Source organism: Panthera tigris, chromosome D1 (assembly GCF_018350195.1).
Source record: "Panthera tigris isolate Pti1 chromosome D1, P.tigris_Pti1_mat1.1, whole genome shotgun sequence".
Taxonomy (NCBI): Eukaryota; Metazoa; Chordata; class Mammalia; order Carnivora; family Felidae; genus Panthera; species Panthera tigris.
The window spans coordinates 55,485,001-55,509,709 of NC_056669.1; the positions used below are offsets into that span (position 1 = coordinate 55,485,001).

A 24,709-nucleotide genomic window follows, 5' to 3' on the forward strand; every position below is an offset into this window, starting at 1 on the left:
GGTTGCCTGCCCCTTGCACACGTGTTTGTCTCCACCAGTGGGGATGGAGAGGGGCTCCTGGGGAAGGGCAGTGGCCATGTCAGCCCAGGGCCCGGCACAGATGACCTGGGGAGAAGTGTTTGTTGAAGGAATGTTATTTTGTCTCTTTCTCTAAAGGCTGAAACCAAAGAAAAATGCCACAACAGCTAAAAGCCTTCTGTGTGTCAGAGGTTCGAGGCTTGTTTGCCTTCTTAATTGGTACAAAATGCGCATCAACCACAACACTTCTGAGGGGATTCTCTGGTCCCTCTGCCAGAGCAGGGGGCCTTGGAGGTGACCGCACCAAACAGGGAGTCTTGGAGACGTTAAGCAGTAGGAGCAGAGGGGAAGGGGCAGCCTCTTTCACATACACCCTCATTGATCCTGTCCCTCCAGTGGGGACCTGGGGGAGACACTCAGAGCAGTAGGCTGATCGCTAAGGTGCTCTGTCCAGCTAGGGTGCTGGTGCTCCAGAGTAGGGAGCAAAAGAGAAGAGGGGAGGTGAGTAGGGAGTGGAGGTGAGAGGGCCAGGGAGAATGAAAACCCAGCCTGTTGGTGGTTTCTTCTTTTTTTAAGAGCCACAAGCTGAGATCAAAGGTGATATTTTTACAGCAACTGAAATAGAAAACCACTGGGCGCACAGTGGGAGGTGAGCGGCCGGAACACAGGCCCCTTTATGTAGCCTGCGGCCACAGCAAGCACGTTACCCTCTGCCGAGTGCCATGGGGCGTGGGGGACAGTGTGGCCTCCGTCTTCCCGACTCAGCTCCCAGAAAGAAGTAAGGGGGATGAGCCACAGCCCTCGGCGTCAGGAGAGGAAACGGTGGGCAGTGAAGGATGGTGTCGAGTGAGCACCCAGGGCCCCACCACCCTCATCATTCTTGCTGCGGGGGTCAGAGTTACAGCTGGCCCCGCTCCATCCTCTCAGAGCCCTGTAAGCGAGGCTTACCGTTCCCCCCTGGGCTCCGGAGAAACCAAGGCTGCAGGGGGGAAAAATGACTCGGTCAAGTCCCAAGGGAGTTGGGAGTAAATTCAGGACTAGAACCTCCGGGCTCCCGGTCCAACACCCTTTCTGTTCTCTGAAATCGCTCCCACACTGACACGCCACGTCACTTATGGAACTGCCTCTGTCACTGGCCCTAGCTGGCCCTGGCAGAACTGGAGCCATACGCCGCTGTACTACAGGCCTTCACAGTGCCATCACTGGACCAGCAGCAAGAAATGCACATTCTCAGGCCCAACCCAGACTTACTGAACCAGAAATTCCGGCAGGGTTTCCCAGTGCTTAGTATTTTTTTTTTTTTAATTTTATTTTTGAGAGAGAGAGAGAGAGAGCACAAGTGGGGGAGGAAGAGACATAGAAGCCAAAGCAGGCTTCAGGCTCTGGGCCGGCAGCACAAAACTCCATGCGGGGCTCGAACTCATGAACTGAGAGATCACGGCCTGAGCAGAAGGCTGATGCTTAAGGGACTGAGCCACCCAGGCACCCCTCCCCCCTCACCCCAGAGTTTAATATTTTAATGAGCTCTCTGGGTGATTCTGGTGCAAGCTAAGTTTGAGAATCACTGTACTGCATTACCTCAGTTTCCACATCTGCAGTTCAGGGAAAATTACAATGCCCGTCTCATAAGACTGAGCCCATTATCTGCTAACACATATGCTTGGTGTGTACCCTGTGCCAGGCATCCTTCTAAGCCCTTTAAAAATAATAACTGATTTAATTGCAGGACCCTCTGAAATAGGAACGAATAGCATCCTCATAACACCGAGGAGGAAATGGAGGCACAGAGAGGTAAAGTTACTTGGCTAGGGTCCCCAGCTAGTAAGTGGCAGAGCTCTGGAATCTAAGCTCCTCACAGGTAACCAACAGGAAGTCTCCAGCAGAGGGTCTGGCTCCCAGAATGTGTTCCAGGCACGGCTGAGGATATGATGATGGCAGTTGCTATTACCTCACCTGAAGCTGAGATGATGAAATGCATTTTGGAAACGTACAATCTGCTGTCTTGTCAAGAGGGAAAAATGAGTTAGCCACAAAGGCAGCCCCAGTGTCTAAGACCCAAGGGCGGCCCACGGGCCCTCACCATTCACGCAGTTTTAAAACCACAATATACTATCTTGGTCTGCTGGAAACGTCCCAGTTTGCTGCAGGGAAGAGCGTGGGCTAGAACCTTAGTTTGGCCACTCAGGGGCTGTGTGACCTTATACCAGTCACCTCACCTGTCTGCACCTCCTTTTCTTCATCTGTGAAGTAGATGGTGACAGTCTTAGCCTTGCAGGGTTCCTGTGAGGGTTGTGCCCTGCCCAGAGCATGCACGGAGCTGGCCATCAAAACGAGGCTTGCCCGCTCTCTTTCCCCTCCCTGGGGCTACCTCCGTGGAAAGACCAGTTCTGGACCCAGAAAAAACTTGAAAGAAGAAATAACTTCCCAAGTGCTCAAAATGCATTTATCCTCCAGCCTCCCCGCCCTTTTCCAGATCTTGAAATAGCCACCCCAGCCAGGGGTTCTGGGGAGAAACACTGGCACCTGCCGCATCCAGGCAGGGAGTTAAGTAACCGTGCCACCACCATTGGCCAGGCCTCCGCAATCAGTGCGAGCATCTGAGCGTCCGCCTGCGGTGACGCATTTTGGCCCAGACATCTGAAGCTCGTTAGCTGCCTGCCCCCCGGGGGACTGACCCTGCTTGGTGAGAATTATCCCAGAGCCACAGAGGATGGAGCAAACGAAGACTAGGTGAGGTGTGGCTACAAAAGGGGGGAGCATAGTCTCCTAAGCGGCCTCTGGGGACCCCTGAAGAGTGGAGGAGACCGGGAGAAAGCCCCGGGGCTGGGCCCAGCTCCAGCCCAGCCACCAGCTCCCTGGCTGCGTAAACCGGAGGCATGGGGTGGCAGGGGGGGGGTCCCTCTCCCTCTTTGGGCCTCAGTTTCCCCAGGTGTACTTTAGAGGAGGGGTGATCAAGGCACACACTGAGGGCCTTCCAGGCTGACACTGTGGGGTCCCAGCCTGACCTAGAATTCCTGGCCTCTGAGGTTTAGCCCAGTGCTGACAGGAGGTGAGTGATGGGTGGTGGGTGGGAAGATAACTCAGGAATGGAGAACCAATGATTCCTCCCTTGGGCCCAGACAGCAGAGGGGAGTTGGCAGGGAAAAACCAGAAAGTGATGCTGCATTTTAGAACAGTCAGCTGGGTGCCCTCTCGGTGCCCATGGGTGGCAGAGATGAGGTGAGTCTCCAACTGGGCAGATGGCGGGGGTCAAGGCCGGGGAGTCCACCCTGCCATCAAGATAGGCCGCTGTTAACTTTCATCTAGCAGTTTTGATTGGCTCCTTATTTTATGCCAAGCACTATTCTAAAAACACTGCGCACATATTAAAATCATTTGACCCTTTCACTGGTGGCCGGTCCTGGGTGATTGACCAGCCTAGAGTCTGACCCTCACCTGGCCAGTCCTGGCATTGGCCTTTTTCAAGGCACCCAGAGAGGTCAAACAGACTGGCCCTCACCATGTCGCTCAAGATCAATACCTCCTCCCCTCGCTGTTAAAACTGACACGGGAGAGTCTCCTTTTCCGCTGACAGGAGTGCTCTTGTCCCTCCCCGGTCTCCTTCCCTCCTGGCAGCCGAGCCTCTGGGAAACTGTTGCCTGCTGGGCCCGGAATATGACCAAAGGGGCGAGGAGGACTAGTACAGAGGGTGGTTCACACGGGTTTGGTGAAGCCCGATGAACCGTTTTCACTCTGACCGGAGAGGCCCTCTGTGGGGACCCGGACGGGCATGTCCCTCAGACAGCGACTCTGACTTACTGGACAGCATGGCCAAAGTGGGCTTCTCTGAACTTTGACTTTTCTCTGGACACCTCATACCTGGGTGGCTGTGTTCTTTCTTTGGGTGGCTCAGTATCGCTGATGACCAGGCTAGACAGCTGTGTCTTGAGTCAGGGAGACTTTTTGATTCATTTACCTCTCATGGGGCAACCTTATTACTGGCATTTCTAAGAAAAGCCTTAGAGAGAGGCAGGGACCCACCCAAGTTCACACACCCAGTCAGGACTGGGGCAACCCTGGATTCCCAGACCATTTTCTTTTTTAATTTTTTTTTTAACGTTGTTTATTTATTTTTGAGACAGAGAGAGACAGAGCATGAACAGGGGAGGGTCAGAGAGAGGGAGACACAGAATCTGAAGCAGGCTCCAGGCTCTGAGCTGTCAGCACAGAGCCCGACGCGGGGCTCGAACTCACGGACCTCGAGATCATGACCTGAGCCAAAGTTGGCCGCTCAACCGACTGAGCCACCCAGGCCCCCCCTCCCAGACCATTTTCAATTAAATAGTTCATCACTTTCAAATATGAAAAAATGAATTCTCTCAGTGCAAAAAAAAAAATTAGAAAATACAGTAAGCAAAAGCAAAATACCTTTAGTTTGTTTCTCCGAGAAACTTCCATTACCCGTTCCCATCCCTTCTCTTTCCCTGGGGGCTCAGCCACACTCCCCCAGCCCCAGCCATAATCAATACCTCATCTCCTTTTGCCAACAGCTGTTCCCTGAGGAATAAGCCTTGACAGCAGATCCTGGAAGACAGCCTCAGACCGGAGGCTGGGAAGGCCTGGCGTCTCTTCCGGAACAGCACAGCTTCCGCCCAAATGGAACTGTTTAAATGCAGGATATAGCGGGGAATACTCCCGGCTAGAAGCCCAGAGCCTGCAACCAGCCCTGCCCGGTCTGTGGATCAACTGAGCGACCTTGGGCCGGTCCCTGCCCACTCAGTTTCTCCCACTGTAAAATGAAGACTTGAACTTGACCGAGTGTTTCCCCCACGGCCTTTATCAGTCGGTCAGCTTGTTGTGGGCAAAGACCGTGCGTGCCCTCTCCGTATAAGTGGACCATAGAATTTAGAGTCAGAGGACAGGGCTCCAGCTCCCCGTCACTCCCTAGCTGTGTGACCGTGCACGGGGCACCACACCACTCTGCGCTCTGCTCCCCCATAGAAAAACACAGGCCAGAGTGCTTGTCCCCTTGTGTCCCACGGCTGTCATAGATCCCGCGAGAGGTGGACCTTAGAGACCTGTGAGCAACACAGGGCGAGATGCTCTGCCGGGGTGTTACTCCAGGGTACCCCCTGCTTGCCCAGTGCCTGGCTCCATCCTGGCTCAGGGGGTCTGGCCCAGGCTTGTAGATGGAGCCTGTGCCTGCCCACGGGCACACGGAGCTCTGGCAAGAGGAGTGTGTGGACCCTGGGCCCGGCCCACCGTATGAAGTGTCAGTAACGTTGCCCAGAGGGCCTCGGGGCCCATGACATCATGGACAGCAGTTTCCACGTTGGAGCTCACAGAGCTAAGGCCATTTTAAAACACAGCACTGCCTTTTTTCCTTTCTTTCTTTTTCCACTTTGGCTATGACATGGAATGTGAGAGCAGCTAAACTATTGCGGGAAGGAGAAGAGGCTGGGTTCATAGACTGACTCTGCTTTCTGGGGTCCTAAAAACAATGCCAATCCTGGAGGTCTGGCCCCTGCTTCCTCATGCCCACCTTGACCCCACTCCAGGCTGCCCTGACGGGACCAGGGGGGTGGCCAGTCATGGTCTGCCTCTGGTTCCCAGGTAACCTTTCTGGACCTCAACTTGCCATTTGTTATGGACCGGATGTTCATGCTCATGCCCCCCGCCCCAGATTCCGATGTTGGGTCCCTATTCCCTCGTGCCGCCCCCTACAGTTTGATGGTATTTGGGGTAGGGCCTTTGGTAGATAATTAGATGAGGGCATGAAGGTGGGGTTCCCATGATGAGATTAGCGTCTTTATAAGAGGCAGAGACATCAGAGCTCACTTTCTCTGTCTCTCTCCCTGCGTGTGCACCAATAGGTTGTGAGACGGTGGCCATCTGCAAGCTGGGAGGTGAGCCCTCAGCAAGAACCAATCTGTCAGCACCTTGATCTGGGACTTCCCAGCATCCAGAACTGTGAGGCGTAGATGTCTGCTGTTTAGGCCATCCAGTCTATGGTATGTTGTTCCAGCAGCCTGAGTGGACTAAGGCGCATCTACGAAACAAGGAAAATAATCCCTCCCCTAACTATCGCTGATGAGAATAATGCAATAATAGCTAACCGTTTATTTTGTCACGCGTTCATTCGGTCACTATTTCTGAAACACCTATGAAACGGGCACCGTTTAGGAGCTGGGGTGCAGCAGCGAGCAAAGCAGACAGAAACCCCTGCTCTCATGGAGCTGAATTCCAGTCTGCGAAGACAGACAGTAACCAGAGAAAGAAGTGGGGGATACAGTGTGGCCGATGGATGGCGGTGAGCGCCGAGGAGGAAAAGCAGGCCTGGAGGGAGGATCAGAGTGCCAGGAGGGAGGGGAAGGGTGCACTCTGATATAGGGTGGTCTGGACAGGTGGCCCTGAGAAGGAGATGGGAGGAGGAGAAGGAGATGGGCCGTGTGCTCACTTCCCGGCTATGGAAAGACACTGACTCTTGTGGGAAGCAGCGTACCAGTGTGAAATGATCTCTAGGTATGTCTCCTGTGCCCCCAGAGCCCTCAGCTCCATTCTGGGCGCAGGCAGGGCTCTGAAGTGTTAAAGGCATAGCTATCGATGGTACAGTCTCATTTTCCCTGTTAGATGCAATGTAATAGGCCTTTGCTAAACCGCTCTTCTGTGTCAGACACCAGAGGATGGATGCCTGGGGGTGCCAGAGAGAACCCAGACATGCTGCCTAACGAAGCAGACTGAGTGTCAGGAGGCTTGGGCTCTGGGCCTGGCCCTGCTGCTGGCTGACGATAGGACCTTAGATAGGGGACCACCCTCTCTGGGCCTCAGTTGGGGATGGCAGTTTCTTTTTGGGGTGATGAAAATGTTCTCAAATTAGATAGTGGTCCCGGTTGCACAACTTTGTGAGCATACTATAATCCACTGAATTGCACATTTAAATTTTTATTTATTTATTTATTTAGTTAGTTAGTGAGTTAGTTAGTTAGTTTTGAGCATGAGCGGGGGGAGGGGCAGAAAGAGAGGCAGACAGAGGATCCGGAGCAGGCTCTGCACTGACAGCAGAGCCCGATGTGGGGCTCAAACCCACGAACCATGAGATCATGACCTGAGCCAAAGTCAGACACGTAAACAACCGAGCCACCCAGGCGCCCCTAATCCACTGAACTGCACATTTAAAAAAACAACAGCAACGATGGGGTGCCTGGGTGGCTTAGTCCGTTGAGCATCCAACGCTTGCTTTTGGCCCAGGTCATGATCCCAAAGTTGTGGGATTGAGCCCCGCATCGAGCCCTGTGTCGGGCTCCACACTGAGCACGGAGGCTGCTTAAGATTCTCTCTCCCCCTCTGCCACCATCCCCTGCCTCTATAAATAAATAAAAATACCTAGGAATAAATTAAAAAGAAAACAAAAAACAACAAAAGAAAGATGGTTGGACAAGATGATTTCTAAAAGAAGGAACACCAGTATTTTGGGGGCCTACAATACCCCAGGGCCAGGACTCAGCCCGTTATCTCACAGTATCTAGAGTTCCCTCTGGTTCCGACTTCTCGTGATCCATCACGATGGTATTCACACTGCGATCGCTCATCACTAAGTCCAACTTGGGCCCCTCCTTCGGGCCTAAAGCTAGTCTAGAGTCTGGGGAAGGGGAGGGCCGGGGGTGCTGTCTCTCCCCCACAGAGCTCAGAGCCTGTGGAAGAAATCAGAAGTGTGCCTTGTACCCAAGAGGTTGTTTTTTTTAGGACTAGCTCCTTCCTTTCCTTTCCATGTATAGGGAAGAACCCCAAATTACACGATGGCACACAACCAGGTGGCCGTACTGGGGGCCCTGGGAGTTGATTTATTCACCGTTACACTGGAGCCTTTGGCTAGAGTGTCCAGGATACAACAGTGGGTGAGTCAGACCCAGCCCTGCCCTTAGGAAGGGAGACAGACTTTTAAACAACCAAATACATAATTAAGAATTTCTTTCATGCCTGTGATTGTCATCGGTGCTGTGGAGGAAAATACACGATATATTGAAGGCACCGGTGTGGCTTGAGCTGAGTTCTGAAGGCGAGTAGAAACAATGAAGGGGTGTGGAGAGGTGGTGATGGCATAGGGCGGGCTGTTCCAGGCAATGCCAAGACCCTACGTGTCTGCAGAGGAAGGCCAGTGTGCACGAAGAGGGTGGGGGGCAGGGGGGCCAGCCACAGGCACAGGCCAGGCTCAGCCACACAGGACCCTCGAGGCTGGGTACCCTATATACCTGTGTCTGTATGCTTGTTGTCCCTACTCACTCCCAGCTGTCCCGGTCCAGAGAATAAACTACAGCCACCCTACTTATGGGCCCCATTCAGGCGTTTGTGCAAAGAACAACCAGTGTTCCAGGAAGGCCCGGTCATTGCTTCCTCCCTCGCGGCCTCCAAGCCTGCGGCTCTGCACGTCCGGGAGCAAGGGCCTGCCAGCCTGAGCAGCCACGGTGGTTATTTGAGCTGGATGATGTGTGAAGAACCCTGTTTGGCAGCCCCCTGGCCATCCGGCCACGCTGCCCTCCTCCTGGGCAGACCCTGCACCCCCACCTCCCCCCACACCGGCCCGCCAGTTTTCCCCACTTCACTATCTTGAGGTGAGAGCTTTTCCACCAGGTCTCAGGCCAAGCATGGTTCTTGGCTCCAGGTTCGGTGAGCCAGTTTCCGGCCATCCCCGCCCTCCGCTGCTCCCCGAGGACCTGCTCCAGGCCTCGGCTGCGGCCTCATGCTCTTTCCACTCTAGTTTTTTCTTTTTCTGTCTGTGTGACTCTCCCTGAGCCGGGCCTCTTTCTATCTTGCCTTCTTTCTTTTTTTCTCCCTTTTCTCTAGGGTAGCGAGGGCATTAAGGGAAAAGCATGTGCTTTAGGAGAGATGGAACGGGGTTCAAATCCTAGCTCTGTCACCTGCTGGCTGTGTGATCTTGGGCAGATGTATCCTTCTCTCTGAGTCAGTTGTGGGTTCTATGAATGGGGACGATCCTCCTGTTTCTCTGGGTGGTTGTGAGCAGAGAGGAAGTTCACAGAGTGCCTCCGGGGAAATAGGAGGTAGTTGACAAATGGTAGTTTCCTTTTCCCTTCCTTTTGCACATTCTTCTCCCTGAGCTTCTGCGGGTTTTGCTCACTTAAGCACAAAGTAAGAAACAAAAGCCTCACCCCCCACCCATCGCTAGACCCCAACCACCTTGCTCTCTCTCGCACAGCCCCACCACACCCAGACTGAGTGCAGCCAACAGCGTCAGGACACGTGTGGCCTGCTCGCTGCTAGCCCCGTGGCCGAGAGACCTTGCTGGATGTCCTGGCTGGGACTCTCTGCCATGGGATTCCCGACGGGGACATGGGAGGTGTCTTCTGAGCTGTGATATGACGCAGGCACCAGAGTCTTTTGGTTTTTCACCAACCTAAGGACAAGAGAGGCAGCCTTTCAACATCCCCCCACTCCTTACACACTTCTCACTGCTCCCCCTCCCCATCACACCTTGCACTTTCTAGCTTCCAAACCATTGCTTGTGTCCCCAACCCCGCCTGGAGCCCCCTTCTGCTTCCTTCCCTCTCATTTTGAGCCTTATACTAGCTCTGGGACTTAGATGTGACAGAAGAGGAAACTGAGGCTCAGGGTACCTAGATGTTGGTATTTTTTACAGTGAGAATGTGTTCAGGGGTGCCTGGCTGGATCAGAGTTCAAGCCCCAGGGCATGGAGCCTACTTTAAAAAAATATAAAAACTGAAAAGAGAGAATGTGTTCAGGACAACATATTGTGCTATTTCTTAAAAGACAAAGTGAAGTAGTTTGCCTGGGGTTATACTGGATCTGGTCCATGGGATTTCACAGTTTTCATTTGTTCTCCCCCCTCTGCCACACTCTCTGTCACACAGTTGTGACTACAAGGACCTTACTGTAACTTACAGCTTGGATGTCATTTAAAAAAAGGTGATTATGTAAATAAACCCATACATTTATGGTCAATTAATTTATTATTTTTTAATTATATAGAGAGAGCATGAGTTGGGGAGAGGAGCATAGGGGGAGAGAGAGAGAGAGAGAGAGAGAGAGAGAGAATTGGAAGAAAGCTCCACTCTCAGCATGGAGCCTGATGCAGGGCTCGATCCCACGACCCTGGGATCGTGACCCCAGCTGAAATCAAGAGTTGGGTGCTCAACCAACTGAGCCACCCAGGCGCCCCCTATGGTTAATTTTTAACAGGAGAGACAAGACAATTCAATGGAGAAAGAATAACCTTTTTAATAAATGGTGCTGAGACAACTGGATACCCACACACAAAATCCCCTACCTCACACCATATACAAAGACTAACTCAAAATGGATCATGGATCTAAATAAGAGCTAAAGCTAGAAAGCTCTTAGAAAAACATGTTGGTGTGCATCTTTGTGTCCTTGGATAAGACAATAATTTCTTATTATGACACAAAAAACATGAGCAACCAAAGGAAAAAATAGAAACTGGACTTCATAACACTTAAAAAATTTTGCGCTTCAAAGGACACTATCAAGAAAGTGGAAAGACAACCTAAATAATGGGAGAGAATATTTGCAAAAGAGTATGTGGTAAAGATAGAACATCCTAGTATCCTGTATACATTAAAGAACTCCTATAACTCAACAATAATTTTTTTAAAAAGATAATCCAATTTTTTTTGATGAGCAAAAGATTTGGATAAACATTTCTCCAAAGGAGATATACAAATAGCCAGCGAGTACAGGAAAAGATGCTCAACACCATCAGCCACTGAGGAAATGCAAATCACAACCACAATGAAATACCACTTCACATCCACTAGGATGTCCAAAATAAAAAAGACAGAAAATACTAAGTGCTGGGGAGGATGTAGAGAAATTAGAACCTTCATACACTGCTGGAAGAAATGTAAAATGGTGCAGCCACTGTGGGAAGCAATTTGGCAACGCACCAAAAGTCATATAGAGTTACCATATAATCCAGCAATTCTACTCCTCTGTATATATGCAAGAGACTTGAAAGCATATATTTCATACAAAGCTTGTACATGACCATTCAGAACAGCGTTATTTTTAATAGCCAAAAAGTGGAAGGAACCCAAGTGTCCACCAACTGACGGATGGACAAACAAAATAGGGTATTCCATGCAGTGAAATATTATCCAGTTATAAGAAGAAGTGAAGAAGTACTGATATAGGCTAAAACATGGATGAACTTGAAAATGAACTTGAAATGTCTAGAACAGGAAAATCTATAGCAACAAAAAGGAAATTAGCAGTTGCTATGGGCTGAGGCATTGAGTGGAATGGGGAGTGATAGGTGTGGGGTTTCTTCGTGGGCTGATGGAAATGTTCTGAAATTAGAAAGCGGGGATGGCTGCACAAATTTGTGAATGTACTAAAAACCATTGAACGGTACACTTTAAAAGGGTGCGTGTGTATCTCATTTATGTCTTTTTGTTTTTAAGTGGAGGGGACCTTGCAGAACACTTAACCCAGTATCCACCTCCCACCCCCACCCCTGCCCATATGAAAGGTAGGGAAGTTATAGCCCAGAGAGGGGAAGAATCACACAGCAAGTCTGAAATAGAGTAGGTATAGAACCCAGAACTATATTCACTCCCACCCCTCCTGCCCAGACACTTAGTTCCTGGAGGACAAGAGCTTTTATTAATCTTTTATTACATTTTTATTAAAGTGTGCATAGCACATCGCAGAAGTAATAGGACGGCTCCTGTTGCAAGAGTCTAGAGAAAGATCTAATTCCAATGAGCCTAAGGAACACGGATCCACGGGCCCACACACCTGGGAGGGACAAGGGTGTGCTTGTGAACTCAAATGACCTCCCCTACGCCCCTGCCTGTTTCTTCTCTTCCTTCCTCCTTCTCCTTGTCTTCCTCACAAGGCTGGAAGCTCTGGGGAATCACACCTTTAGAGCTTTCATTCCAAACGGAAGCTAACTGCTTTCTCCCAGAACCCATTTGTGCAAGCTGAGGACAACAGCTCTGTTTGGTCTAGTTGGGTCATATAATATGGCTAGGAAGATGGAATTCTCCAGAAGGCCAGGCCTTCTAGCAGGCTACTGGTCTCTGTGACTGCTCCCTAGAAACTCAGAAAATAGGAGGATGGCAGGGGAGAGATGCTTTTACCATCAGGAATGGGAGGGAGGCTGGACAGGCAAACATCCAGCTGCCCTCTCCCCTTAGAGTCCAATGTGGGAGGGCAGCCTTCCTTGGCTTCCTCTAAGAGCCAAGGAAGAAGGCAGCCAGTTTTTAGATGCAGAATGACCTGAGATGTAAATCCCAGCTTTTCACTTTCTGGCTACGTGCAGGAGGGCAGGTGACACTTCCAGACCCCAGCCTCTGTTCTCTGGATGGCAAACGAGAACAGTGGCTCCCAGCCCATAGATGAGTAAATATTTGAGATACGGAACACAGAGTGACAGCCTGGAGGCAGGCACACAGTAGGAGCAATGCTAAGGGGAGTTATCATTGTTATTGATCCTTTGGTGGATGTTCAGCCTTGGGTCAGAGGTTGAGGACTCTGAGAAAAATGCTTCAGACAATGGAGACTTGCCAAGGCCCAGATCTCTGGCCCAGGGCTCGGAGGGTGGCAATGAAAGGGACCGCTCCTCCCTGAGTAAGGATCATATAAGGTGTCATATCTCTTGGGCATGACTCGGGGTCAGCCAAGTGTTGTCCCAACCTGCTGGTGACCTTGGGTTGGTGACCTGCTCTTTCTGAGCTCAGTGTCTGCTGAACAAGACAGCACTGCTCTAGATGACTGCTCAGGCTTCCTCCTCATCTAAGGCTACTGTGACTTAACAAGTGTCACCTCCTGAAGTGGCTTACCCCCCCCCCCCCTCCATTCTATAAAGGGATCGAGTAGCTCTCATTGTTGAGTTGAGCTCTGCTCTTTGCAAGGTGCTGTGCTGGGCGTGGCGACTCAGATGACTCTGACTGGGCCCTGAAGTTTGCTAGAGGAATAGACATGGTCATCTAATAGGGGAGCTCAGTCACTGACTCCCTGTGTGACCCTGGGTAAATCGCCACCCTGCTCTGGAGCTCTCTTTTGCCCCATTTGTAAGGGAAAGAGTTAACCATGGGGATAACAGCCCGTGGCCAGGCCCACAGCCCCATCTGGTCCCAAAGAGGTGGTTGGGTAGCCCATCCCCCATACCTCAGCCTCTATGAGTCTAGTGACATCATCTCAAATCCTCTGTTTCCCTGGCAACTGGGGTGCTGGCTGAGGCTCCCCAGGGGCCCAGGCCGTCTGGATTTCCTTACATATAACTGTACCTTGTCCACATTTTCACAATTAAATTGTCAGTTTGGGTTAAGTGTTGTCTGCTGACAGCTGTCAACCTCTCTCTGGCTCCCCTCACTCTTCACCCAGAGCAGGTAAGTGAGAACATCTTCCCCAGGCCCTCAGTGCTGTGGAAAGAGGCTAGGATGGGAGCGGGAGGCAGGAGATCTAGGTTCCGGCCCAGCTCTGCCATACATTTGCTGTGTGGTCTTGGGCAAGTCACTTGCACTCTCTGGGCCTAGGTTTCCCCATCTTAAAAATAGGGCTAATCATCTCTCCCCAGCCTCCCTCCTTCCCAAGGTAGCTGCAAGTCTTAGAGGAGTTTGTAACTGTGGCGGGTCTTAAAAACTGCAAAGCTCAGCTTGGACGCCAGGATGGTTCATAAAATGAGAGAGCAGATCTGGAAAGGGATTCCTCTGAGTCCCCACCAGATAAATGGGTAGGGTTAGTTTCCCCTCTGGTCTACCCGGCATCCAGGTCCTGGCCCTAAAGACACAGAGTACAGGTACCGGGCCAGAGGGTCAAGGGCCCTGCTTCCCGTGACAAGTGTGCCCATGCTGAGTGGCCAGGCTCTCTCTCCCCATGATGGGCCTAAGCATCCCTGCTCCCACACCAATTCTCCCCTCTCAGGCTCCCAGGAACTCTCTCTCACCTCCCCTCCTGATTCCACCCCCACCCCCTCCAAGATCCGCCTGGTCTTGAATCCCACACCCGATCTCATCCCCCCCTGCTTCAGACCTCCTCCAGGCTGCCCTGCCCTTGGCAAAGCCCACGCTGCTTAGCCCAGCACTCAGGGCATGGGCCTGTCTTCCCCAGTCACTGTCCTTCCTGCTGCCCTAGATGCCAGCAGCACCGAGCCCCTGACTCACCCTTCCCTGAAACCAAACTTCTCCCTCTTGTCTTTGCTTAAGCTGCTCCCACTGCTGGGAATGCCCTCCCCCACCCCGGCCACCTGACAATTCCTCCCCCACCTGCACATTATTTATACAGACATGAACGCTAAGTACAAATGAGCTCTCCATCTGGAACTGTTTATGTACCTGGCAGAAAAGGAACTAACCTTTATCAAGGACCGATTACGTGCAGAGCATTTTACATATATCATCTCTTTAAGCCCCACTGTAACCCTAGGCGGTAAATTTCACCACTCCTATTTTCCAGATGAGATAACTGAGGCTCAGAGACAGGAAGTGTCTTATCCAGGGCCGTACAGAGGTGGGATTGGGGTTATACCCTAAACTGTGCGATCCCAGAACGCGTGCTTGTTTGGGGCCCTGGTGGAAACACTTCCTTATGGTTACGAGGTGGCCGGCATTCTGTGCACATGGAAATACTTGCTATTAAGGGAGGTTGTGCTGTTTTGCAAATGCCAGGAGCCACTGTGATATACCTAAGGATGTCACATAGAATAGGGGATGCAGGTAGAAGCAGGGCCACCAGAGGGGTCATAGGTCTGTGCTCTAGATGGAGGAGAACCTTCTCCCAGGAAGAGGTTGTCCTGGAGGCAGGGAGCTCCCTTCCCTGGGGGTTTGTATGCAGAGGCCAGGTGAGGACATTCACTCACTCACCTGGCAACTTTGGAGCACCCACTGTTCGGGGCCTTCATGGAGCCCCCGGGGAGGCAGCGTGGGCGAGATAGAGCCAGTCGCTAACCACATGATGCTCCCCGCGCCGTGGAGACATTTCTGCTCCAGCAGCCAGAACTTCAGAGATATGACAGGGTGGATGGCCCGACTCCGCCGTTCTGAAATGACCTTAGACAAATGCGTATTTTTAGCTTTTTCACTGTTGAAGCCTAGTTGCTTCAGGCGTCTCTTGCCAGGTAACAAACCATGTCGATTTTTAGTGGCTGAAAGGAACAACTGATGGATCCCCCTGATTCTGTGGGCCAGCTGGGCTGCGGCTGCTGTCACACGGCCGCACTCACTTGACTGGTGGGTCAGACAGGCCTGGGTTCTGCTGGGATGGTGGGGCCAGCTGGGCCTCTCTCCACGTGGCCTCAGGGCCGCCCTCTGCAGTAGCCCGTATCATTTAGCAGTGCAGCCTGGGCTTCTGATGTACAGCTGGGCTGGGCCCCAAGGGGGTGGGTGCAGAGGCAGCAAAGGCCCCCGGTGTCTGGGCTCCGGAACACGCACAGATTCACTTCCGGCACATGCATTGGTCCAAGCGAGCCACGAGGCCAGCCCAGACCAAGGGGTGGTGAAATAAATTTCACCTCTGGATGGAGTCACATTTCAAAGCGGTGTGTGTGTCCTGGGATGAAAGGAATTGGTGCCATTAAAAAGCTACCTCATGGGGCGCCTGGGTGGCTCAGTCGGTTAAGCGTCCGACTTCAGCTCAGGTCACGATCTCACGGTTCGAGAGTTTGAGCCCCACGTCGGGCTCTGGGCTGATGGCTCAGAGCCTGGAACCTGCTTCCGATTCTGTGTCTTCCTCTCTCTCTGCCCCTCCCCCGTTCATGCTCTGTCTCTCTGTCTCAAAAATAAATAAACGTTAAAAAAAAAAATTAAAAAAAAAAAAAAGCTACCTCGCTGCCCTTCCCAGAAAGACTTCAGACCAGCGACAAATGACTACGTGGCTTATGGGCTGGATGTCAGGAGCCCTGATGTCCCTTGTCTCCTGCACCACATACTGAGTGATGTGAAACCAATTGTCTCCTCTCTCAGACTCAATTTCTCTCTGTGTGCCATGGGGGCACTGAGTGTGGTGATCTCTGGCCTTGTGTGTGTGCAAGGTGAGACCCAGGTGCAGAAACAGTGAATTGTACCATATCAGAGAAGCGGAAGCCCAACCATAGAAGAAACTGTCCCAGTGGCTCACTGCTTCTCACTATTCCAAGCTTTGGCTATTGGCCGCTACATAACGGGGGGCGGGCGGGGGTGGGAGGGACATGAGGCCCATGTGGGCTCAAAGAGAGCGACAAGAAGCACAAACGAGTTTCAGACAGCACTCCCCAAGGCTGCCAGCACCCCAGCACCAGCCCCCAGACCCTGGGGAATACAGCTTTCCCTTCAGGTCACCAGCGACCCCAGTTTCTCCTCCAGCTGCCTGAGCCAATCGGTTTTTCTTCTGTTTAAGCTAGCTGGGGTTGGGTTTCTCTCCTGGAGTTGAAAGAGGCCTGAGAAACACAAACATTGTCTCCTAACCAGTCACCACCACAACTAAACAATCGAGAGTTGAAAGCGGCCTTTCAGAAGTGACGCCCTCAGTAGACCTGACCGGTGGCATTTTATTACGTGCACCCAGGAAAGAAACTTCTTGGCTGTCCCTGCCCACCCCACCCCCCCCCCCCCACCCCCCGCCCCAAGCCTGCTCCCTGAGGCTTGTAAAATAGCAATCGCTCCCTGGAGGTAACTGAAGAAGAGGAGGACAGAACTCCCTCCCAGGCAACTGGCAGAGGCTTGGCCATAGGCCAAGGCAGCCACAGCCTTCGGTTCGCGGCCACCACTCACTGACTGCAAGATCTTGCAAGACTTACCAGACAGGGCTGGGGTCAGTGTAAGAGCAGAGCAATGCTGGCCTCGCCCACAGGCACCGAAACTGCTTAGCACACAGCGGGTGCTTGGTCAACTGATAATACTTCTTTCCTGCAACGTTACCTGCCAGTAAATTCGAAGAGAGGGGTTTAAAGGTGCTCCCATTTTGCAGATGATGAAACCAAGGATCACAGAGGCTGAGAGACTTGACCAGGGTCACGCAGCGGGTAAGTGAAGGGAGGGGGAACCTGAGAGCCAGGCCCAGGTATTCTGATGATATGCCTGCTGCTGTTTGATCACCCTCCCTGTTTGTCTGGAAGATGTGGCCTCAGGGGGCATCCCAGCCCCTGGGTCAGAGGCCAGCTGGGCTGGGTTACTCTGCGCAGACCCTTGTTCACCTGCCTTCCTGGGAAGGCCTTTCTAAAATGCGCTCTAGTATTGGGGCATCTGGGTGGCTCAGTCGGTTAAGCGTCCAACTTTGGCTCAGGTCATGATCTCTCCATTGGTGAGTTTGAGACCCGTATCTGGCTCCACCCTGACAGTACAAAGAACCTGATTGGGATTCTCTCTCTCTCTCCCTCTCTCTATGCCCCTCCCCAACTTGCGTGTGCTCTCTCTCTCTCAAAATAAATAAACTTAAAAAAATAAATAAAATTCGCCCTAATGCTGGAAACAGGACCCTTTGGTCTCATAGTGTCCACTGTGCTCGTGGTTTATCCTGTGCTGCAAGTTAAGAGTGAAAAGAACCCTAGACTTGGTTTCTGGAGCTGCAAATGTGCTTGGGGGGTTACCTAGTTCAACCCACCCCTCGCAGATGGGGTGACTAGGGCTCAGAAAGGGCAGAACGATTATCTGCTATCACATAGCAAACTACTGACAGGGCTAAGACCTACACCCAGGTCACCTGTCTCCCCATCCAGGGTTCCCGGAAATAGCTGATTCACCCCAAGGCCTTGGCCCTAAGGGAGGGAAGCTGAGATGGGTGGAGGGATCCATAGAGGCCAGCACAATGAACTGAACTGGAACTCTCCCACCTCCACGTCCTTTCAGTCTGGGTGCCCCCCTGAATAGGCTGTGTGCAGGAGTGGGGGATGGAAAGGTGTGTGCCCCTAACCAATGGCAGTCAGGCAGGGGCTGAGAAGCCGGCGGACAGGAAGCCCCCAGCACGTCTGGGCGATCAGATAACCAGAATCACCGGGGGTAATTGAGGAGAAGGAAAATATATTAACATCTACAGCGGCAGCAGCCAAGAGCATGCCCGCCCAGCCTAGATTAGAGCCTCCCCTCTGTCCCCCTGAAGGGGAGCTTGCAGTCCAGCTGGCCAGCACAGCCTTGACACACAGCAGCCCTTGAGGAGCCCCTGGACAGAAGGAAGGAGGAGAAAAAGGGAAGGGGAAGGTCGTTTTGTCCTAAAGATGAAAAATGTTTTTTTCTCACAAGTGTCTCTGAGAATCCCAAAATGTCTGAGGTGATCAACTATTCAGCTTATACAAATAGGGAGCCTGGTGTCCAGGGAGGGGCTGACCCTGCCCCAGGCTCCCTTGACTCAGAATCCAGGGTTTTGTCACCACTTCATGTTTTCACTCACCTCCCAGGGCAGGGTTTTCAGCCCTTAGCTAATGCCTGGGTCTTAATTCACAAAGACAGAGCTGAGTATCAGGGAGGAGACAGGAGGGCTCAGGGCTGGGCTTCAGGAATTCTGGGATCTTCTCCTGGCTTCCCTCAACTCCTCTCACAGTGGAAAGTCACTATCCTCCCATCTGTTTTAATGGGGGCCATAAACTATAGTGCACACAGAGCCAGAAAGATCTGGGTTCAGAGAGCAGCCCTGACACTTGCCAGCCCCACACTTTTGAGCCTCAGCTTCCATATCTATGAAAGGGGGATACTAATCCCATCTTGGAGAATATAGAAGATTTGATGGGATTGCATTATACCCGTTTATGGATGAGGAAACTAACATGCGAGAGTTTAAGCAATTTGCTCAAGCAGTGTGATACTGCTAAAAGTGAAATTGGGCAAAATCAATATTGGAGCCCAAGTCAGTATGACTCCAAAGGGTTTTCTGTTTCTACTCTAGTCGGGAGCCAGAAGGAGATTTCTGGATGAAGTGCTACTTATGCAAATGTTTGCAGGCAACTCATTCAGTCTCTCTCGAAGCAGAAAGTTAGACCCAGAGGTGGGTGCATCCAATTGGACCCAGGCCACCTGGAATGGCTCCCACTGTGGTGGCCAGAGTGCCTTGCCGTGGAAGAGCTAAGGACACTCTTGACCCCTGGATGTCTCTGTCTCCAGCCTCTTAGGTGGAGCAGCCTTGACCCTCCCCTGCCCTTTCTAGACACCCCACCCAAAGCCCCACCACCTTCCTGCAGCTTTTATAACCCCTAGTCTCCCACAGTTTTTACTGACCCTGATGCTCTAGGAGAGGAGGCTGGGTGTCCCAGCACGTGTTCACAAGGACATGCCTATGACTCTATGCAGGAGTGCATGGAAGCACATCTCTGTGCATGAACTTGGTGGGGGCACAGGGTTTGGCCTCATCTTGCAGATGGATATGGCCATGTCACTTGTGTGTGCTCCTGAATGTGTGTGGGCCTATGGTGGGTGCAAGTATCTCCTGAGTGTGTTCTGACCATTTGTGGGGTGATGTGTCCCAGCCCTGTGTGCAAGGGGGACTGGCTGTCCACGTGCAGGGGGTATTCTGTATGGCCGAGAACCTGCAGTGGGCTCCGTGGGCCCAGAGGTGTGTATGTATATGGAGGTACCTGCAGGCAGGCTAGGGCAGCTTATGGGTGCCACTTCGTGGGCAGCTGCAAAGAAAGGGGGGAATGGTGTTTTAGGGACCTGAGGCAAACCCCTCTTCACTAAGTCTATGCTTCCCTTCTGCTAATGAACTTGATTATCCTTGAGATTATGCTTGGGATGGAGCCCCCCCGGGTGGGGGCAGACAGAAGCCATGGCAACCTGAAGTTGCCCAGCAAGTTAGAAATGGGAGGGGGGGGGGGGTGTACCATCAGCCAGAAAGGCCAAGGTGTGTGTGGGGAGAGGGATGGACACACTCACCTCACCAGTCTTGGGGCAGTTGCCTCAGAAACACAACCGGAGCCGCAGCCCAGGTCTATGTTGGGCAGGGAGCAAACTCTGTAGTTCTTTCTAGTTTCTAAACCCCAGTTCTCAGCCGGTAGCTCTGTGGGGACAGGAGGCAAGGTGTCCAGAAAACTCCCCAACAGTCATCCCAGAGGCTGGAACGCCTGCTTTCTGGTGCCCAACGTTTACAGCGCGCTTCACAGAGCAGGGCGCCCTCGCTTCCTTTCTCCGCGGAGAGCTCAGAATGGCTGATCCCTTTTCCAGAAGTGGAATCAGAGGACTCGAGAAATAACCCCCTCAAAGGACTTACTGGGACGCCAACGCAGCTCTCCGGAGCTGGGACGTACTGGGTCGCCTAAAGCACCCGAGCTGCAAAACCCCCTAGTGATGTCCGCCAGGCTCCCGGCCGAGACCTAAGTGGGACTTCTCCTTGAGCAGTGGCTTCCTCCTCTGTCAAACCAGACTGGTTGAGGTGCCTCGCTCGGCTGGCTGCGAGGGTTAGAAACCTGTCCTACCTGGGCCCCACGCGCCGCAGGTCCGCCGTAGGCTCGCAGCAGGCACGCTTATTAACACCGGCTACAGTTAGTAAGTCCCCCCCTTTGTAACTCGACAGGGTGCGAAGTCCTCTGCGCCGCTGGCGCCGCGGGTCCGTGGCGTCCGCGGGGACCCCGCCCCCGCCCCCCGCGCGCGGCGGGAGCCACCCTGTGGGGTTTCGGCGCGCTGACGTGGGCGGATCAAAGCTACTGCCCGCGCCTTATAAAGCAGTTGGGGCGGACCGCGCCGGAGACCGTGCGGCTCGAGAAGGAGAGCTCCGGCGAGCGGGCGAGCGCAGGCCCCGAGAGCCCAGCGCAGCCCCCAGCAGCCCGAGTCCGTGCTACAGTCCTCGCGGGACCCGAGCCAGCCGCCGTTCGCGGGGATCTCGGGCGTCCTGCTGCGGCCGCTCCGGGAAGAGGGCGCCCTCGCCGCCTGCCCAGCCCGGAGAGCGCTCGGGTCCGCTGGGGGCAGTGCTCGCCGCTCCCCGGCCGGCCCGGGCGGCAGGGCACTCGGTGCGCGCCCGGCGAGCGCCCCAGGAGGTGAGCAGCGGCCGCCGGCGGCGCGCGGGTGCTCAGCGGGGACCTGCTAGGGCGGGGGCGTTTGAGTCCGAGGGGGACGGCGCGACCCCGTAGGGCACCGACTCCCGGGTAAGCACATCGAGGCCTCCTCCACACCTCCCCTCTGCGGTTCTCCGAGGAATCCCTGGGAGGAGCGCAGCCCCGCAGGGGCCTGGGGGCGCTGGCTTTCCCGGCCTGTATGCTGGAGGTGGGTTGTTCCGATCGTGCGGGCCGCTGCCAGCCTCCCCGGCCCCGTTCCCCGGATTAGACCCTCTCCCTCCCAGTCGGAGCGCGAATGAGGTCATGCCCGAGCCATCCCGGGGGTGGGAGACTTGGATAGTGAGGCAGGGCACAGGGCGTGTGTGGCGGGGCGGGAGAGGGTGGCCAAAGGCAGACGACTACCGCGGTTCGTACCAAATTGGGGAGTGGGGGCGGACGCCTAGCCTGGAGACCGACTCCCAGAAGCGGCACGGGAGAGGAGAGAACCAGGACTTTGTTTACAGACCTGAGCTCCAGGCTGGGGGGGGGGGGGGTAGGGCGGGGGAGGAGGAGAGTCCTGTCCCAGGACCGGAGGCACATCTGGAGCCGCCTCGGACATCTGGCTGAGCTCGCGCACGGGCACCACAACTCCCACCTTCTGGTGCTGAGGTGCCTCCATGACCACAGGATCCTTAGGCTCTCAGGGTCTGGCTCCAGAGGGGTGGCGGGAGGTGACCGGAGTACTCCCACCCCACCCTTCCCACTTCCAAAATAACCAGTCTCGCGGGTAACTCGGCGCATCGTCCGCAGCCGAGCAGACAGATTTCGCAAGACTCGCGCGGCTGGGGTCAAACCCGGGTTGCGGGCCCGACCTAGCTCCGCGTCGCAGGTAACCTTGAAGCGGTCGCTTGGCGTCACCGGCTCGCAAGGTCGGCTCTGCCAGCTGCGCAGCCCGAGGCTTCAGGCCCGGCCCGCGCCGACCTGACGCGCGGCGTAGACACTCGGCCCGGAGCGCCCAGCCCGCTCCCGGTCCAGTGCGGGCTCATCCCGGTAAGGGAAGCTCGGCGTGGCCCAGCTGGCTTGGCTCAGAGGGGCGGCCGCCCTGGCAGCGGCGTTTGCAAGGACTTCCAGAGCTCAGGCCCTATAACCACCTGTTCGAATCTGACTGTGGCTACTGAGCTCACGGTGCACAGACCGGGAGACCACTTCTCTCGCCCTCTGCTAGCGGGATAGCTTGGCCCTTAACGCCAGCGCGGGGAGGAAGGGACAGCCTGTCTGTCTCTCCCAAGACACTGCGCTTTGACGCGGGCCCACTAAGCTCCAGGTCCTAAGGGAGGCTCCGCTCTGGGCCTGAAGCAAGGGGTCGAGCAGTTCCGGGCTGACCGCGACAAGTGGATGTCTTACAGAACAACCAGCACTGAGAGGGTACTTACTCTACGCCTCGTCCCGTCCCTAGACGGGGACACCGGGGCCCAGGAAGAAAAGGGGACTTGCCGAAAGTCCCACTGCGCGGGAGGCAGCAGCGGATCCCACCTCGAGCCCCGGCGTAGCGCCCCCTGGCGGGCAGCGGGCTCCGCGAGGCGAGTGTGCCCTGACCCTCGGGGTGCAGGCTGAGGGTGACCTAGCGGCAGGCGCCTCTGTCCCGGACGTTGTTACAAGGGACAGTTATAATCCGTCAGGACTCAGAGGCCAGGCCAGGCGCTGCCTCTCCCACCAACGTATTGGGGCAGTGGAGGGAGAAGGCCGGGACCACCGGGGACTCTCAGAAGGAGCCTGGAGTAACTGTAGGCCTGGGTCCCCGTTTGCTGTGACCGGGGCGGCCCCTCCTCTTTGGGAGAGTTGAGCTGGACATGGATCTCCCGCTGTGAGTCTGCACTCTCCTCTGTTCGCGTGCAGCCCCTTCCTCCTCCCCACTCTGGAATGCTGGGTGCCTGGTGGGGGCGGGGGGAGAGTCCACACTTCGGGACGGGGTGGGGGGAAAAAAAGAGACAGTGACTGGAGTTTTCATCTTTCCCCCCATATCCAGCCTATATACTTCTCATTCTCAAGAGTGTGGTAAACTTTCATGGTCAGTAAGACAAAAGGTTTGGATGCAGGCTGGGTGGGAGGAGGGGGCTCAGTTACACTGAGAACCCCGCTGAGACCGCTAGCCTTGGACTCGGCACGTTTGTAGTGAGCGCCTCCGAGTTAGGCGCCTAGCGGGACACTGCGAAGGAGGAAAAAGACACGTAATTCAGGGTTTTCTCCCTGCTTACTTCTGCGTTATGCCTCAAGGCTCCAGGAAACAGTGCGGTTTCAAATCTTGCGTGTGCTTAAGGCACACACGTAGACGCACACACTATACAGGTATTCGTAACAGTGTAAACTCAGGCAGAGGGGAACTTAAAGACCCCCAAGCTCCTGCGAGGCTTGAAAGGCTTCAGGAGACGCACGGTCAAGTTCAGTCCCTTGTTTTATGAAGGGAAACTGAGCCTGGGGATGGTGGAGGGCTCGCCCAAGCTCACACAGCCAGATGAGAACGTCCCCTTCCTTCTCAAGCGCCCCCCTGTAAGGCGGGTGCCTTCTTTTTCCAACTCCCCAAGCCCTTTAGAAAGGAATCTCTTTGTCTTTGTTCCTCTCCAGGGGAGAGGGGCTGGGGCTGCTTTTGTCTCCGAGAGAATGCCAGGTGTTGGTAAATTTGGGAGAAGCTGGGAAGGGAGTTAATGAGGTGAGGACGAAGAGAGGGAAGACCAAAAAAAAAAAAAAAAAAAAAAAAAAAAACAGATGGAGAAGAAAAAGAAAAAAGCCCCGAGGAGCAGCCTGAGACCTGCGGGCGGGGTAACAGTTGCTCCGCGGCGCTAGGTCGCCCCCTGGTGGCCAGAGGCGGCATCGCGCCGGCCCAGTGCGCTCTACTGCTTAGCGTTGGCCAGGCTGTCCCGCGTTGGCTTGGGCCTGGGCACCGCCTGGCACTCCAAAAGGGGGCCGCTAGACGGGGACTTGGAGACTCGGGAACCACTGTACAAAGACCTCTGCCATTTCATTTCTCATCCCCCCCTTCACTGATACCCACAGTAACCCCCCCATTTCCTAGTCTTCTGACCATTCGCGAGCTCACGGGACATCTGGGTAGACGTAGGAATAGCACACGGGGCACGGACCTGCCGCTGACTGGGTGAACAAGGCCGTTTCCACATCCCCGGGCCGCAGATTCCTCATCTGTGAGATGGGGGCAGTGAGGGCACCTGTCTCGCAGGGCTGCTGGGAGGAGCAAATGCGATCATGTTAGGTGAACTTTATAAAGGCGAATTGTGTCTGAATCACAATTGTGTCCCTAGTTTACAGGGGAGAAAACTCAGCGGGAAAGGAGAATTGCCAAGCCCCTACTAACTAGTAATTAATATTTGGAGATAACGCAGATCCTGGGCCTGACAGATCTGCCCTCTTGCGCGCACTCGGCCTCCGCCGTGACTCCCTTCCTCCTCTCCTTTCGGTCCCTCCTGGTCAGTGTGCCCCGGGGCTCCCTCTGCCTCAGTGTCTTTCAGCCTCGGTCTCTGACCGGCTTCCTCCCTCTCGCCGTCTCTGGTCCGGTCGCCAGCTTCCCTGCCAGTCCGCAGCCCGGGTCCCAGCCCGGGAGCCGCGCTAGATGGACACGCCCTCGGCCGCGCTCGGGCGACACCTAATTTGAGCCAGACGCCGGCCGCGTCCCGGGCTGTGCGGGGCGGGAGGCGACGCCCGCCGCGCGCTCGGCCTCCCGGGTCCGACCCCTCCTTTGTAATTTGAATAAAACGCCCCCCCCCCACCCGCAGCCCC

General features: G+C 54.3%; 1 protein-coding gene and 1 long non-coding RNA gene across 2 annotated transcripts in view; both read left to right on the top strand.

Annotated features, from left to right (window-relative positions):
• The window catches only part of LOC122231287, a 7,411-nt gene extending 1,348 nt beyond the window's left edge, over window positions 1-6,063 (top strand). Inside the window, exons 2-3 of the long non-coding RNA XR_006208476.1 lie at window positions 1,745-1,809; window positions 5,871-6,063. This is a non-coding gene — a long non-coding RNA (uncharacterized LOC122231287). The remainder of the gene's footprint in view (window positions 1-1,744; window positions 1,810-5,870) is intronic.
• A 1,730-nt stretch (window positions 6,064-7,793) lies between these two features.
• Window positions 7,794-24,579, top strand: LOC122231480 (skin secretory protein xP2-like). Its single transcript, XM_042959607.1, has 10 exons — window positions 7,794-7,892; window positions 8,505-8,606; window positions 16,936-16,990; window positions 17,835-17,963; window positions 20,115-20,193; window positions 20,464-21,012; window positions 21,850-21,970; window positions 22,377-22,523; window positions 23,291-23,467; window positions 24,316-24,579. Exons 1-10 carry the CDS (start codon window positions 7,794-7,796, stop codon window positions 24,577-24,579), a joined length of 1,722 nt encoding a protein of 573 aa, XP_042815541.1.
• The last annotated feature ends 130 nt before the right edge of the window (window positions 24,580-24,709 follow it).